Below are 16,568 nucleotides of genomic sequence, written 5' to 3'. Positions count from 1 at the left end.
AATTTATATGTTGAAGCCCTAACACCCAATATGACTGTATTTGGAAATAGGGCCTATAAGGAGGTAATGAAGGTTATGAGGTCATAAGGGTAGAACCCTGGTATGATTAAACTGTCCTTATAAGAAGAGACATTGGAGAGCTCACTCTCTCTTCCTCTGCCGTGTGAGGAGACAGCAAGAAGGTGGCTTTCTGCAAACTAGGAAGAGAGCCCTCACCAGAAACTGAATCAGCTGGCACCTTGATCTTGGACTTCCCAGACTCTAGAAATGTGAGAAATAAATACTGTTGTTTATAAACCACTCAGTCCATGGTATTTTGTTGAGGAAGCCCAAGCTGACTAATATAACTATATGATCTCTTTCATCCTCACAATAATCCAAAGAGATAAAGCCCCATTAGTATTTAGTCCAGACCCCTCAGAACACTCAGCTTCCTGAGACCAAGGCTTCTCTGCCCTCAGTGAATCGTTGGATGGGAGGGTAATGAGGAGAAGGGGAGTGACAGGCCAGAGAACTCATTCATATTGCCTCTTGGCTCCATTGTACAGCCTGAGTAATTCCTGGAACAATTCCTCAATGAAGCGCAACTGCAGAAAGCCCAGTTCAGACACTTGTAGCACAGAGCATGGGGAGAGGAGGGAAGGGCATCTGGGGAAATGAATAAAATCTGCAAAGCTGGAGTTCTGCATCTACAATATAGGTACACATTATGGGGCACAGCAAATGCTAGTGAGTGATATCATTTCTATCATGATATGAACACTTAGCTTGATTACTTGCAATATGACATGGCAAGACAAAGAAAACATTTTAAAACGATTTGTTCAAATGCACATTCTTACGCATCTTCTGTATCAAATAGCTCACTCGTCCACTTGCACACTGGCTGAGGTATACCATCTCCTTCATCACTGCTTTCAGATGAGGAATTGTTTAGGACACAATCTCTTTGCTATAATCTAGCTGATAATTCTAATTTCCCTAAGTGTACCCCAATGATCAATTCAGCTTCTTGTGTTACATTTATAAGAAGAGAGCAGATAAAGAATGAAAGCTGGCAAGGCAGTTTTCTGCTTCCAGCTTCCTGGGCCAAAACAGAAAATGAATTTCCTGCGGTTTCGTTTAATAAGAATCAGTGTCTAGCTCAAGCCTCGATCATCAGACCAGTCAAAATCAATTGGTGTAAAAGAAGTGTTTCTGAGTGTCTGCATTTCATTTCAGCATGTACACTTAAACTCGCTGGTACCTTTTCCTAAGGGCAGAAAAATAGCAATGCTGTGCTGCTTTTCCTCTTGTCTGATCCATATAATTCGTATCTTTTCCGCAAGAGTTTAATTTCACCTTGAGGTTATATGTAATCTTTAATTTTCCATAATTTTATACTTTGAAATGTGTGTCAGTCTATACAACACTGGCTGAGGTTTCCTCTCCTGTATTTTCCCATCCTGAGGTACACTGAACACCACACTTGAAAACTGGATCCTACGTTGGTTTGCATGTTCTTGACATGGAGTTTATTAGCCAGTTACGAAGCACCTATTACATGCTTTTATTTTGTCACCCAGGAACTCACATTGAATATGGAGCACTAGCCATCAAAGGACTTTCTATTCTTTTATCCTTTTCTCTTTTTCTGACCTCTAATAACCATTTCTTGTCACATGCAAGAGAAAAGCTTAGAAATGAATTTTTGTTTTTAATAGGCTCGCTGTAAGAAAGTTACCCTTCCTTTTGTTAAAAAAAAAATTAAGTCAGATGCTAAACCTTCTTTGATCATAATATACTTTTGAAAATTAATTTAATTTAAATTAATCTTTAAATTAATGGATACATGTTTCTGTCCATGGCTGTTTTGTAGATTTGGATTATGGACCACAGTCTAGGGTGCGGGAAGGATAAAAATTGATTAAAGAAGAAATCAAGTTTATTGAAATAAACCTCACAATTCTACCAGAGACTGAAGGAAGTCTTCTTTTTATGGGATCAGGAAACACAAAGCCTCCACAACTCACCCAGGGCCACTCAGCAGTGCGGTCAGCTAGGAATGGAGCAGCAAGTCTCCACTTTCTGTCCCTCTCCTAACCACCATCCCACGCTCCCTCCTGTGCTACCATCACTCCTCACAGACAGAACTCTCTTTGAGGTTAGCGGGAACCTCAGGCAGAACCAAACGCTGGGCAGCTGAGGCCATGAGTTGCATCTCATAAGATTCATAGAATCTTAAGAAATGAAACCACATGTAGGGTAAAAGACAACTGAGGGTTTTAAACACTGGCACAAATGAAGTGAGTTGACATTACCCTACTTCGCATTCTGCTTTCCCCCGTGAAATAGTGAGGGTTTCAGGTCATTGTTAATTTCAGGTTATTATCAGATCATCCTTGAAAAGAGAATGCCAAGAACAAAGAAACCAAATCAGGAAAAAGTAAAAGTAAAAATAAAAACCTCTGACCAAGCTAAGCCTCTAAATATAGCTTTTCCACTTACCTCAATGCAGATAATTCTAAGATATATATTTCTGATTCTCTTCATTGCATTTAAAAGAGAAAGACCACACCAGGGTAAGCAATGCGGGGTGGTCAAACACATAACCTAATGACAGTGTGTGAAGCCACTACAGAGGATAGCAGCAGCCCTGCCAGATTGTGTGATGGCCAGAGTGGCTGATTTCTATGCAGAGTCCACCGATGTTTTCCAATTATAGACAGCTTTAAAATAGAAAGTGCAGGACCAGATCCCACACTAAAAATTCAGTTTAGAAAGACTTGAAACTTCCCATGAAAGTAGAAGGTATTTGGCCTTCCTATTCATAACAGAGAAATGAGCCTTCATACTGAAATCTTTTTATGATAAGGCTAAAAGCCTGTCAGTCTTTGCAAAAGAATGCTGATCTGATGTCTGCTTCTCGTGCATTTGCTTTCTAGTGCCTGAAACAATGCTCTTCTGAGCCTTTGGATTTGTTTGCAGTTATATACTTTGGAAACATATGAAGAATCAGCAGAGCTCAGCAAGAAATGGATAGCTAATGCAATTATTCCAAAGTATAGAAGTATAATCATCATAAGGCACCCTTGTTACTCCCTATCCCCAGTCCTCTTTCCTCCTAAGCAAACTAATTGTCTAACTTTGAAATTATTGGAACATCATAGGAGAGTGTGGAAACACATTCAAATCAACTGAGTCCAATGAGTTAATATCTAGAAAGGACAATTTGTAATAAATAAGATTTACCAAAGATCAGAAAGAATTTAGAAGAAAAGTTGTAAATTGGTGAGTGAGCGTTTTGTTTTTTCACATATATATTCAATTCTGTGGGCTCTCTCATTTTCCCTTTAATTTAGAAAATGGTAAAGATAGCTATACCTAGGACCATATCTAACCAATGTCTTTTAATTGCCAGCTGCCAAAAAATGTACCTTGAATGAGCTGCATGGCCTCTGCCCATCCGTTTAGAAGACAGCTGGGGAGAGGGCATGATTTAGACGGTAGGATGAGTCTCAGTTTCAGTATTGACTGTACTGCTCACTAGTTGGGTAACCCTTACAGTGTGAAATCTCTCAGCTGGAAAAGAGGAATCCCATCTTTGCTACCTCTCCATTGTCAGGATCACTGGGATCACGGAGGCAGAAGTGTTGGGAAAATGTAAAATACAGACAAATGTAGACATCGCTATAGGTATTACAGTTTAGTGCATGGTAACAAAATTTCCTTTAATTTTCTCTCCACCTAACCTCCATTCACTAGTTTAACTATAACTTCTCTGTCTGCCCAAGGACCCCTGATGTGATCTCCCACCAGTTCAGGCGTACTCAGCACTCTAACCTGGCTTTTATTCCAACTCCATGGATATCAACCATGTTGAGGTGTGTTACTACCCCGAAAGAAACAGCACTCTCCAGTGCACACTGTCCCTACATCATGTTACACATGGTCCTGAGCCCCTTCCTAGATAACCAATGCTGGGCCTCTTGACTGCCCACCATAAAAGCAGATCCCAGCAGTAACTGAGCTAGAGAAAATGAGTGTGTGTTGAGGTGGGGGGCAGGAGGGAAGGGGAGAGGCAGGGGTGGGAAGGGACAGGGGCAGTTAGGAAGCTTCTCAAATGGGGCCAGGTAGGAGATGAGCATCAGGGTAATAAAGGCAAGAAATGCCACGTAGATTGGGCCAAGGAGGAAAAGGGGATTGGGGGTGAGAAGAAAAGTTACACACTTCCAAATAAGGAGGCTAGTTTTGTCACCTTATCCCCTTTCCTCATCTCTGTTCTACATTCCAGTGGTCCACAACTCTTGCTGCATATTCAAATCACTTGGGAGCTTTTAAAAATGCCCAGGGTGTATTTCAGACAAAGGAAATCAGAATCTCTGTGGATGGAACCCAGCCATCAGTAGTTCTTAAAGTTGCCCAGGTGATTGCAATGATCAGCTAAGGCAGAGACCCCAGTTTGTTCTATGTCTTCTTTATTCAGCCCCTCCCATGCCACACACCTGCATGGTGTTAGCGGGCTGTGTCCCCTACTAATGCAGTGTGAGGCAGGATATGGGATTTGGTGTAAAACCTGCTGACCTCAAACCCGGCTTTGCCATTCACTGGCACTGCCCTTGCTTCATGACTTCTCTGAGCCAGTTTCTCATCTGGAGGCACCGAGAGTTTATGATAATAGGTGTAAACAGTATATTCTTGATATGTGTTACTATCTTTTTTTTTTCTTCACAGATTCTATGTCATAGGGACATTCCCCATGACCTCAAATTAATGTGTATTTTCACCTCTTAGGAAAGATCCCATTCCCTTGAAGTCTAACAATTTCCCTTATAAAGATTTGCTCATCAGCCCAAAGTGATCTGAAATTAGTAGGACTTTAGAAGTTGTGAAAGACACTTATGTCCTGGAATGCTCTGGGGTGAAATCCAGGCATGAAGGTTAATTTTATGTGTCAGCTTGGTTAGGCTACGGTGCTCAGTGCTTTGTTCAAACATCAGTCTAGATGTTGGTGGAAGATATTAACATTTAAATCAGTAGACTGAGTAAAGTAAGTTACTACCCATCATGCAGGTAAGCCTCATCTAAACAGTTAAAGGTCTTAAAAGCAAAGGCTGAGGTTTCTCAAAGAAGAACCCATCTCTCAGTAACATAGAAACTCTACTCCATCTTGAGACCCACCCTGCAGATTTAGACTCCAGACTACAGCATCAACTATAGTCTGAATCTTCAGGCTGCCAGCTTGCCCCATAGATTTTGGACTTGCCAGCCCCAACAATCGCATGAGCCAATTTCTAGAATCAATCTCTCTCTCTCTCTCTCTCTCTCTCTCTCTCTCTCTCTGTCTCTCTCTTTCTCTCTGTATGTATGTATGTATGTATGTATCTATCTATCTATCTGACACCTGATATATATCTCCTATTGGTTCCGTTTCTCTGGAGAACTCTGGCTACTAAACTGGGTTCCTCAGAAGGACTTCATAACTACTTTTGCGGCGCTCACTTCTTCACTTTCCTCCTCTCCTGAGAGGCATTCAAGCTCCTACCCTTTACCCTCCCAGACTTGGTCCTACATTCCTCCTGCTACAGTTCCTACAATTGATCACTTTAAGAACATTTAAGGCAGAAACTAGGTACTATCATGGTGTTCAGCACTTTGGATTTTGATAAGATTTTCTAACTCCTTCATAAATATTAAGCATCATTTATATGAACTACTGATTTATATCTGAGTAACACAATTATAACTTTCAATATTTTTAAACGTATGTGTGGTTAAATAGAACAGCTTTTATTTGATACATTCTGTCTCAGAGTCTTAATGGTAGTTTGGATATCACTTGATCAACCCTACAGTTTAAAAGTGTTAGCATTCTCACTTTTCCACTGGGAATGCTAAGCAGAGTTTAGGATCCGCATTTGCTTCTGGTCATCAGAAGAAGTGAAGATAGTAGTAAGAATTTGGGAGATAGAGAGATATTTTTCTCAGCATCTTGTGGTAACTCTGGTGTAACTACCTTGTAAATATATTTAGGGTTCTTCTGAATTTTTTTTTTCTGTTTTAAGTCAGGAGAATATTTTCTTCTTACATACATATATTGTATCACTTAAGGGAGAAACTAAAAATAAAATGAAATGTTCGTTTGTGAAATCTTTAGTAATTGATCTGAAAGATACCAGAAGAAAGAATGTCCTCTTTAATCAATGCTAGCTATTGTCACGTGATAAAAACATGTAATCAAAAAATTCTAGTTATTTTCAAAGACCTTTGGAATTTGTTTCCTCACTCAGCATTATCATGTTCCTATTGACTTGTTTACTATGTAACGTTGTGAATATTAAGTGCATTATCAAATTGCACCAGGCTACCTGTAGCCAGTTAATATAATTAAATTTTTTAAAGTTATTAAAAACATCATGTACATTGCTTAAAACAATATATGCTACTTGTTAAATTTTAAAAATTAAAGACATGCTTTATGTAAAATCAAAATAGTTTAAAAGGCACTGTTTTTCAAAAAATATGCTTTTCCTTATCCCATAATCTTTAGAGTTTTCCTGGCAATTCAGTGAACCTCTTAAAACTGAACAAAATTAGGATTTCGTGCTTCTATGTTTACAGAAAGAGCATATCAGACTGACAAACTTGATAATCTAGGAAAAAAAAAGAAAAAGAATAAAAACTTCTTATTTCAAAGGCACAGAAAATAAAGGTTATTTACTATGCAGAACCTAGACTTCTTGTTAAGTTGTTTTTGAGATACCAAATTAGAAAAATATGGTCAGAGTTAGAGGTTACTCAATCAGGTTGAGGCTGGGACTTTTATTCCAGCAGCTCCTGTTTTCCAAATTATATCTGATAATGTTCTAAAGTCTAAACATATTTTAGTTCACAAAGATACTCGGCTCTTAGATACAAAATGGCACTAGGCTTCCAAAAATCAACAGGTCTATCCACTCTCTTCAAATGATGTATATGAGTATTTGTGTTCTGAGTAAGCTGCCACTCACAGCCTCTGAATTGTAATATTTGAGGAACTGAAACTTTGAGCTGGAATGTTTGTTTTTCATTTTCCTGTGCATAATCATAGGATAGGGGCATTAATAGAGGGGTCGGTGTACCGGCTGATGCTGAGGCCTATTATTTAGGCAGAGTCACAGCAACAGAGCAAAACCAAACGTGGGCAAGTGTAGCATAATTTCAGCCTGTATTCTGTCAAATGGGAGAGAAGGCACGTGTCCGCAGATAGAAGGAGCAGAATATTCAAAACTATTTGAAATTATCTCTGCACTTGCAAATTAGAAACAGCATCTACATTTCCCAACAATTCAAGAAACATTGGTGGTAAGTCTTCCCCCAAACCAGCTACAGAAGTATTATTATCCATAAAGCAATATGGCGCCTGTAAACTTAAAATTGACAAAATCCATTGAACTACATTTCAGAGGGAGGAGGAGACTTGAAATGGCAGTGCTCTGAGGATGTCCACGTGGGTGGGCAAGCATATGCTGCTGCTCGGCAAAGGAAGTGGTTCACCACGATTTCTTCCTAAGTGCGAGGTCTTTATAAACTCATCCTCATGGGGGCTGTTTTAAATAGAAAGAAAATGACACACAGTCCCCAACCAGGCTTTCTAACTGTTTGGGGAGGGTTGCCACTTTCCCAAAACATTAGGCTGGGGAATTTTCCAAAATTGTCAACAATTCCATTTTTAAACCCAGTTCTTCCTCTCAACATAAGACAGATGCACTACAGCATGAGCTATATTTGGTCTAGTGGGAGACGTAAGATATTTTTACTGTGCCGACTCCTACCTGACAGTGGAAGACATATTCTGGTGTGGTTTTCTTAAACTTCATGTTCCAAACCAAGGCCACTCCATCTGGTTCATGAGGAGCATCTTCATTGTTGTTGTAAGAAGCAACCATCAGCTCGGGGTACTAAATGGAAGAGGTCACAAGGATGGATTACGCTAAGATGGCAACAAAGGAAACTTTCTTATGCCTACAGACACAGGCAGTACTACATGCTGTAAATGGTGCTTTTTCATTTCTGGCATACTTAATATCAACCTACTGCCTCAACCTACTGCAACCTGGTTTCTGCCTCTAACACTCTCTGTGTGTTTGCCATAGTCACTCACAATGACTACTAAACTGCAGACACTGCTTCTTTTCTGTATTATCTGACGCTTTGGGCTACTCCCTCTTTCTCCTATTTTCCATCTTTTTCTTTCTGATTTTCTTCCCTGACCACTCTTTTTAGTTTCTACAGGTTCTCCTTCTATTATATTCCAAGAGGGGCTGTTCTCTGACCTTGTTTTTCCTTTGTCTACACATTCACCCTGGGTGACCTCATCCACTCCAATGGCTTTATTAAGTTTATGCTGATATTTTTCAAATCTATATCTCTGGGCTTGATTTTTCTCTGAGCTGCATATCTTTATATCTGACTGCCTACTGGGGATTGCTCAGGGCTGTCCATAGACACATCAGATGGAACACATCGAAAAATGAGCTCCTTGACTTCCACACAAAACCTACTGCTCTTCCAATGTGCCTTGCATTAACATTTACCTGGCTGCCCAGGCCAGACCTTCTATATTCATCTATTCATTCTTACTTCTTCCTCTCTCTCTTCCCCACATACTGTACTTCACTGCTTCCTCAATATCTTTCAAATGAACATTTTCTTTCCATCCTTAAGGTCAGAGCCTCCTAAATTAATATCTTGTCTGAATGAAGGCGATGGCTTCCTAAATAGCTTCCTGCTTTCAGGATTGCCAGGCCCTACCCTTACTTGCTCCACTCTCCATCCTTTGTCAGGATGACTTTACAAAATATACATTTGGCTAAGTCACTTCTCAGCTTAAAATGCTTTAATGGCTCATCACTGCTTTCAAGGCAAAATCCAGGACATGTTGTATCTTTAATGATCTGTCATTTTCTACTTCCCCTGCTTAATGTCTTACAACCTTTCCCTTTCCCCCACCCCCATGACCCAGCCTCATTGGGGTAGTTTGGAGGAACAGAGGTGTATCTATGAGTCTGATACTCACTCTCATTGAAATACCTCTTTTGTGTTGTTTACATCTTTCTTATAGGACGTATTTATGAGTTAGAACACATTTCATGAAAATGCCATTCCTACCTGAGCTTCTCATAAGGCAACCCCACTAAAAAACAGCATTAGGATTCTAGCAGATCATATCACCTCTTTTCTCATAAATAATTTTTTCTCCTTTTTCATTATGCTGTGTATATATTTAACAAAATATTGCCCTTATAAATTTGAATATTGGCTTTTTTATACCAAAAATAACTACATTGAAGTCTTCTGTGTGGCATTATTCATTCAGCTGTCTCAACTTAGGAAAGCTGCAGAGAGTTACAACTTGCTGGTTGCTGCAGAGGAGATGTAATGATACACATGTATGTGGCCACCAGGGGAAGTAATCATTCTTTATTAGAAAATGCTCCTTAGTGGATGAATCAAAGGACTATTAAGAGAGGCCTTTGATTCAAAGACCATTCAAAGAAATGTACATCCAGATAAACACAGAAGTCTCCAGACTGTCCATCTGAAGTTTAATTATGTTACACGTGAAAAGTCAACTCTGTAAACATCGACAGCACTACCACAGGGGCCAAGGAGCAGCCAGATGTGTCTGGAATGATATCCCACAACTTCACATCTGGGTCTTATCGCTGGCACCCACTTGCAGCTTTTCTTTTTTCCATTTTAAAAATATTTTAAGTCATTTGGTTTTAAAACTCCTTTAGAAAACAGGGAGTGTTTTAGTAAAATACCTGTCAAATGCCTTCAGAAGAATTTCTATAACTGGGATCATAAGGCCTAAAGAGACTGTTAAATTTTATTTGTGTAATTTTTATGATTTCAAAGTGTCCTCTAGTATGCCTTTTTCCATTGTTTGTTTGTTTGAACATGACTAGTCATATTTTCTTATTCTCCAATAAAAAGTCTCTAAACAATTATTTAAATCTTCAATGTTGTCAAAAACTATGATTTAAAAGAGAATATGAACAATTATGAAATTTGTGATCATTTGCTTACTCATAGGGCTGGATTATTCAATATTTGACCTAGGGGAATTTTACCTAGAAATTATCAGATATGCTCTCCATCCTGGTTTATTCTTGCAAAAAAAATGAAATCTAGCATTTACCGGGCAGGAAGGAGCCAACATGTTTTAAGTGCCCATGATGTGCCAGACTCTGAGCCAATTGATATGTTAACTCACTTGGTCCTCACAATCCTCTGAAGTAGGCAATGGTTTACAAAGAAGCGACTTGAGTGAGTAACTTGTTCCAAGTCATATTGCTAATTGAGATGAAGTGAGGACCCCGCTTGAAATCTGTTGGGCCTAAAAGGCCACGTCCCTTCCTGTCCACTGTGGAATCCATCATGTGCCCCCTATGCACATATATGGCCCTGTGCCAGGTGAAATGCAGGACAAGACATTCACAGTAATGTGCTCTGCTTTATGGGAACTCACCATTAAGTCAGGGAGGCAAGACACGTGTGGGAAAAACTACAACACACACATAAAAGCAGAACACTATATGTGCTAAGATGGAGGTATATGCAAGTTTCTGTAGAAAATAAGCACTTTAGTTGGGGTGGGGGGTGGCCAGGAGAGAAGTGGGAGGGGACTTCTGAGAAGAAATAGGACTTGAGTTGTGCCTTGTCAGGTGAGTAGATTGTTAGGAGAGAGGAGCATGAACAAGGGCACAAAAGTGGGTGTGGATTTCTCTTGGGTATCCACCTGGTTCATATGATTCTCTCTCTTTGGAGATCACCCCGATACATAGGTGTATAACTTCCCAGGGATGATTAATTAATTTCAGGTTTGATACTTCAGTCATCTCAGCCAATCCCATTCTCTAACTGGGATATTGTAAATTTTGAACTGACACAGAGAACCCGTGGAATGGTAAAAGAGTCAGGATAATCACAGCTTCCTTTTGGTGAGGTCCCCTAAGCTGCCCAGATACCTACTTTTCCTGAATTCTAGTTCTTCATCTTTCCCATAGGTTCCTTAACTACTCTAGTGGCTCTCCAATACATTTTCCTTTCTGCTTAACCTTGACAGGGATAAAGTTTTTTTCTTTTTTTTTAACTAATACAGTGGAGAAGAATGTGTTCAGGAAACATCAGGTTGTAGTATTTAGCTGAAAGGCAGGTTATGTGAAGAGGTATAAAAGAAGAACGGGTTAGAAATGCCTCAAGGCATTGTCACAAAAGTCACTGAACACAGGCTAATGATTTTAGATTTTGCTCTGGGCACCCAAGGAGTCATACTCTGCAGCTACTAATATGACTGCTGCTACTGCTTTTACTACTATGTCACATTCATTGAGTACTTTTCATGCACCAGACACTTTTTAACTCTATGTCTTTTCAATACATTAACTCATTTAATTCTCACAAAAAAGCATGAGAGCTAGGTATTATTATCATCATCGTTTTATGGATGAGGAAACTAAAGCCAAGAGAAGTTAGGCACCTTGCCCAAGGTGATATAGACAGCATATAAGTAATCTTTATAAAGGTCAACCTGGTAGCAGTACTTATAGTGACTCAACCCTGTAGAGGACTGGAGGTAGAGAGACCAGCTAGAAAGCTACATCCTAATATAAGCAAGAAGTAGAGGGCATGACATAAAGTAGGTGTCAGATCTACATGTTAGCGGATTTGAACTGGTGTCAGTGGAAATCTTTTTGCTACTGTAAATTTGACTGGATTTAGCAACTAAATGAGCTGTCAAAGATTACCCAGCTTTGTATCTTGGGTGACTGCAGGGTTGGAGGATGTAACTTACATGACAGGAGTATACATGTTAGGAGTAAGATCATGAGTCTGGTTTTGTACATGTCTGGAAAATCTGTCATGTGGTACGTGGATAATATTGTTGACCCACTGTGCTAAACAATGTTCAACAAATGACAAAATTGACATTCCCCAAGTGGCCAAATTTCTCCCTGGGAATAATGTTTGCATGATATTTTTCAAGTATCGCCAAGTTAAAGTGCTTTGTTTAAGAAGCTCAGGAGATCAAAGCTATGCCAAACCTTATAGTTTCTTCCTTTTTCTCCCTCAGTTTTGTTCTATTCCACTGAGGAAATCATCCTAGCATACATGTTCCTTCTAGACTCTAAGACTGTGCTTCAATCCTTTTCTTCTTTCTTAACATCACTGGATTGATCTAGATCCATTCGGAAAGTCTCTTCATCCCATAAGAATGAAAACCTGGTCCTTCGAACCCCACAAAAGTGTTGTGATGTAGGAGTTGATGGTTCCAATTCTTTTTTCTTATGTCCTACATAAAATACATTTTTCAGAATTGCACACCTCTTCCCCAAAGTGTAGATGGGCAAGTTACACAAAATAGAGGGAAAATAAATGTGGTCTCTCCCTATAGGAGCCTCTGCCCTTTCCAGTTTCACTTCCTGCAACACAAACATCCTGCAGGACCCTGTATGGAAACAAATCCATGGGCAATGCAGCCCATCAGACACTGAGGCGAGACGGGGACCAGCCCTTCTGATGCTGCCTCCTCAGGGAGCCTTATCAGCCGACCCAGGAACAAGTAACAGTTGTCTTTGAGGAATGTGTCAGATAAGGTTTCTGTGTAATTTCCAGACTCTGAATAAGTGAACAAGCCGAACTAAGTGTTTCCTCCGGCTTGGCTCTGATTTCTGTGCGCACACGGAGCGTGCTCATAGACCACCCACACACTGGCAGAAAGTGGTCAGGCAAACCCTGCTTGTCTAAGTCTCTGCATGATCATACACTGTGTGCTTTGTTGTCTGGATGTGAAAGGGGATTCAAGAGGAGAGGACACTCACCCCCTTGGTGGCTGATGACAGTCCGGCTGTGGGGAATTACACTCCTCTTCAGTTCCCCTGTTCTCCAAGAGGATTAAAAGAGGTCTGTTTTACTGCTCTGCCTAGATCACTTTCTTCTCCCCTCCATGTGTCTAAATCTCAGTCTTTTGAGAAGCTCTATCTGATCAGCAATAGATCACAACTTCCACTGAACTCTGGGAGCTCTTGCTATCTGCCCCAAATCATGCAGCACATGTTAAGCTCTCTGGGTTTCAGATTCAGAAGCTCTTTGTGGGAGGCAGTGGTTAAAAACATATGCCTTGGAATGCTGAAAGGCTACGGTTCAAATCCCTGCTCTACCACATCCTAGATGAGTGATTTTTAGCAAATTACTTTGCTGTTTGAGCCTCAGTTTCTTTATCTATAACATGGAGATAGCAATAGTGCCTGCCTTGTGACTGTTGTGAGGGTGAAATAAGATAAAGCCTTAAAGCAGTTGGCACCATGATTCACATATAAGAAACAAATTAAAAGCTAGCTATGAAATTATTCCCAATTAAAGTATAGACTGTAAGAAAGCAGAAACTGTGCTGTGCATAAATGCCTAGGACCAATTTTTGCAGCTTCCCTAATTGCCATGATGTCGATGTCATTGCAGGAGGGAACACAGCGTGTGGGGTCAGGCACCAGACTGCCTGGTTTCAAACTCTCACCTCACCACAACGAGGCTGTGTGACTTTCACATGTTACTTAGCCACTCGAGGAGGGCATAGTGCTTGGTATATTGTCAATTGATGGGGCTGGCCAGTCAGCAAATCGGCTTTTGGTAAATTTGCCTGCTTTTACTCTGAATGCCACACTAATGAGTTTTGGCTTTTTTCCTACAGGCAATGGAGAGTTTTAATCCAGGGAGTAAAGTGATCAGATTTATATTTTAGAAAGATTATTTGGGTAGAGGTACAGAGGGAAAACTGTAGGTGGACAAGCACGAATAGAAGACAAGTTAAAAACACTAAGATCCAGGGTTCAATTCTTGTATTGACCAGTGCCAGAAGAAAAAAAAAAAAGACCATCAAGAAGGTTAACAATAGCACTGTAGTAGGGGTATAAGATGATGAATATATAAGTGGAGAAATGTTCAGTCTTGGTGCCAGACTGTGCCTGGAAGATAAGAAAAAGTTAGTAATGTTGATGATGAAAGTTCTGTTCTATGTCCTTGGGTATATTGTGATGCCTTTATTTGTTTATAATTTATTAACTTTTTTTTTGCAGCTGGCTAGTACAGGGAACCAAACCCTTGACCGTGGTGTTACAGGTCTGCACTCTAATCAGCTGAGCTAACCAGCCAGCCCTATTGTGATACCTTTAACATAGAGATAATGTAGTAGGCAAAAAAAAAAAAAGATTTGGGGATTTGGGATATGTGGAAATAATGAGTTAATGATTAGTTTGAAATTATGTGGTACGCCTGAATGGATATGTCTGGTGTACAAAGTGGAATTCAAGAGATTGGGTGGGAGATGTAAAGAGACTGTCCATGCAGAGATTGAATCCACATCAGAGGATGAAGGCAGGCCACAGGGATCCCAAGGTTGGTCAAGGAAAAAGAAGTCTCAGAGAAGTCAGAGAACTAGAAGAGAGTAGAATCGAGCAGAGAGAACTCAGTGGGAAAAGATTGTTTCAGTAAGTACAGGGAAGTCAATTAAGGTGGTTGACAAAGAGATGAAGGCTTAAAAATATCCACGGTATCTGACAAGTAAGAAATCCATGGTGACCTTAATGAGAGCAGTTTCATGGACAGAATGGACTGGCTCCTTGTCTGGTACCTAGCACATAGTACTCAATAAATATAAATAACCGATTGAAGAATTTAAAATAAACCTTAGTAAAACGAGAAAGAAAACCAACGGGCATAGAGAAGAAAATTGCAGGTTGGTAAACACAAAGTGGAGGAACACATCTCTCTAATTTTTTAGACAAATGTCATGAGAACACAAACCCAGTTTGTCCCACCCCAGCAATAATTCTTACCTGGAGAGACCAGTCCATACAAGTGACTACTCGGTGCTTGGACCAATGCTCATCATAGAACTGACGATTGAAAGAAAGATTGGCTCCAGCCTGAACATCCCTAGGAGAGTTTAAATATCAGAGATAATATGATGCTTTAGAAGAGGGCTTTATGTATATGCTGCTCATATTGAAACAGTGAAATGGCAAAAGCACGGCACACAATACTCTGAAGCCAAAACATTAATCTAGACAGCAAACTCTGATCATAAATAAATGAACTAAAGATGGTCTCCTTTATGAAAAGCTCTTTCTAACCTGGCCCAGAAAAGGTTTCCACATGTTGTTCCAACTCTAGTATCAAATGTCAAATTTGTTTCAGGATCCCATCTTAACCAGTCCTGAAGCATTCTCCTCCCCCTACCAAGCTCTAGCCCAAAGTAGGTTATATTAGAAATCTCCATGCTATCAAGGGAGCACAACACACTAGGGGATTCTTTGATATCAGTATAATCTTATCTGGACCAGAAATGATATGCATGTTTCTATTTACTTGTAAGTTCTGACTGGCTATAGTGGTTGCCTCCTTGCTCAATAGTAAGTGATAATTTCTGCCATGAGACAGGCATAGTGGTTAGTGAGGTATTCATTAGATGTGTTCCAGATACTTACCATTCCTGCCATTAACCAAAACTGCATCTGGCTCTAGGAGGATTATACTCTGGCCAGTGTTTACTTGGCTGATATTCAACTGGCCATCACAAATCCTTTGAAGAACTCTGCACTGGTCATGCAGTTGCTCCACGAGGCTAAGAGTTTAAACTGAGTAATACTTGCTCTGTGCCAGCAGCTATTGGATCTGCATAAAAAGCTGCCTAAATTGCTTGGGCTTCAGTTCAGGAATTCCTTTATGCTCACCTTTCTTCTGTTCATTTGCTGCATTCCATTGGCTTGCACTCTGCATCACTTATCCTATATAGCTTTTGTTCAGACTCTGTGACTGGCTTCAGACTATTTCTTTGGGCTCTAATTAGCTGATCTATTATGATTTTTTTTCCCAGCTAACCCTTCCTCAGCTCCACCATTACAAACTCAGGAGAGAGGAGCATGCAGCAAAGTCCTGCCAAGAACCTGGGATAATACTTGGCCACGCACCCAGAGGGAAAGAGGACCAACAAAATCAACTGAGCCACAGAGTAATGCTTTGTTAAAAGAAAAATATCGCAGAACATGTACATTCAAAATATTTTTGACCCTTCAAAGTAGTGTAAAGATGCAGCCAACAGTTGAGAACATTTACAGAACTCCCTTTTGAAATTGTTTTCAGAGCTTCCGTTACATTCCTTTGAGTATCCTCAGTGATGATAAGACATTGTCCTTCAAGAACGTATTTGAATTTTAGAAATAGTAAAATATCAGATCTAATGAAAAAGGCAGGTGATCTCACTTTCACTTATTGTTCTCAGCCAAAGGAAATCTGTGGCTAAAAATCAGTTATATCTGTTTCTTATGAGGCTCATCAAGTGCCTCCTATTATCTCCATGATGTTGGTTGAAAGCCACTGCCTTTTCCAGTACATGTGCTACAGTCAGTGAGAATGTCATTTGGGCTCACTTGCTTTTGTTGATTAGGTTTTTTGTTTGTTTTATCTGTAAATATATCCTTGCATATGTGTTCCCTAAAAGGCATGTATATATATATATATATATATATATATATATATATATATAT

At 39.9% G+C, this 16,568-nt stretch overlaps 1 protein-coding gene across 1 annotated transcript in view; it reads right to left on the bottom strand.

Annotated features, from left to right (window-relative positions):
• The window catches only part of DYNC1I1 (dynein, cytoplasmic 1, intermediate chain 1), a 312,180-nt gene that overhangs the window by 89,914 nt on the left and 205,698 nt on the right, over positions 1-16,568 (bottom strand). The window contains exons 9-10 of the mRNA XM_008565819.1: positions 14,859-14,958; positions 7,794-7,919 (exon numbers count right to left, since the gene is read on the bottom strand). Of these exons, the coding sequence (XP_008564041.1) occupies positions 7,794-7,919; positions 14,859-14,958 (226 nt within the window). The remainder of the gene's footprint in view (positions 1-7,793; positions 7,920-14,858; positions 14,959-16,568) is intronic.

Source organism: Galeopterus variegatus, unplaced genomic scaffold (assembly GCF_000696425.1).
Source record: "Galeopterus variegatus unplaced genomic scaffold, G_variegatus-3.0.2 Scaffold206, whole genome shotgun sequence".
NCBI classification, from domain to species: domain Eukaryota; kingdom Metazoa; phylum Chordata; class Mammalia; order Dermoptera; family Cynocephalidae; genus Galeopterus; species Galeopterus variegatus.
This window is presented reverse-complemented; position numbering and strand designations above follow the sequence as displayed.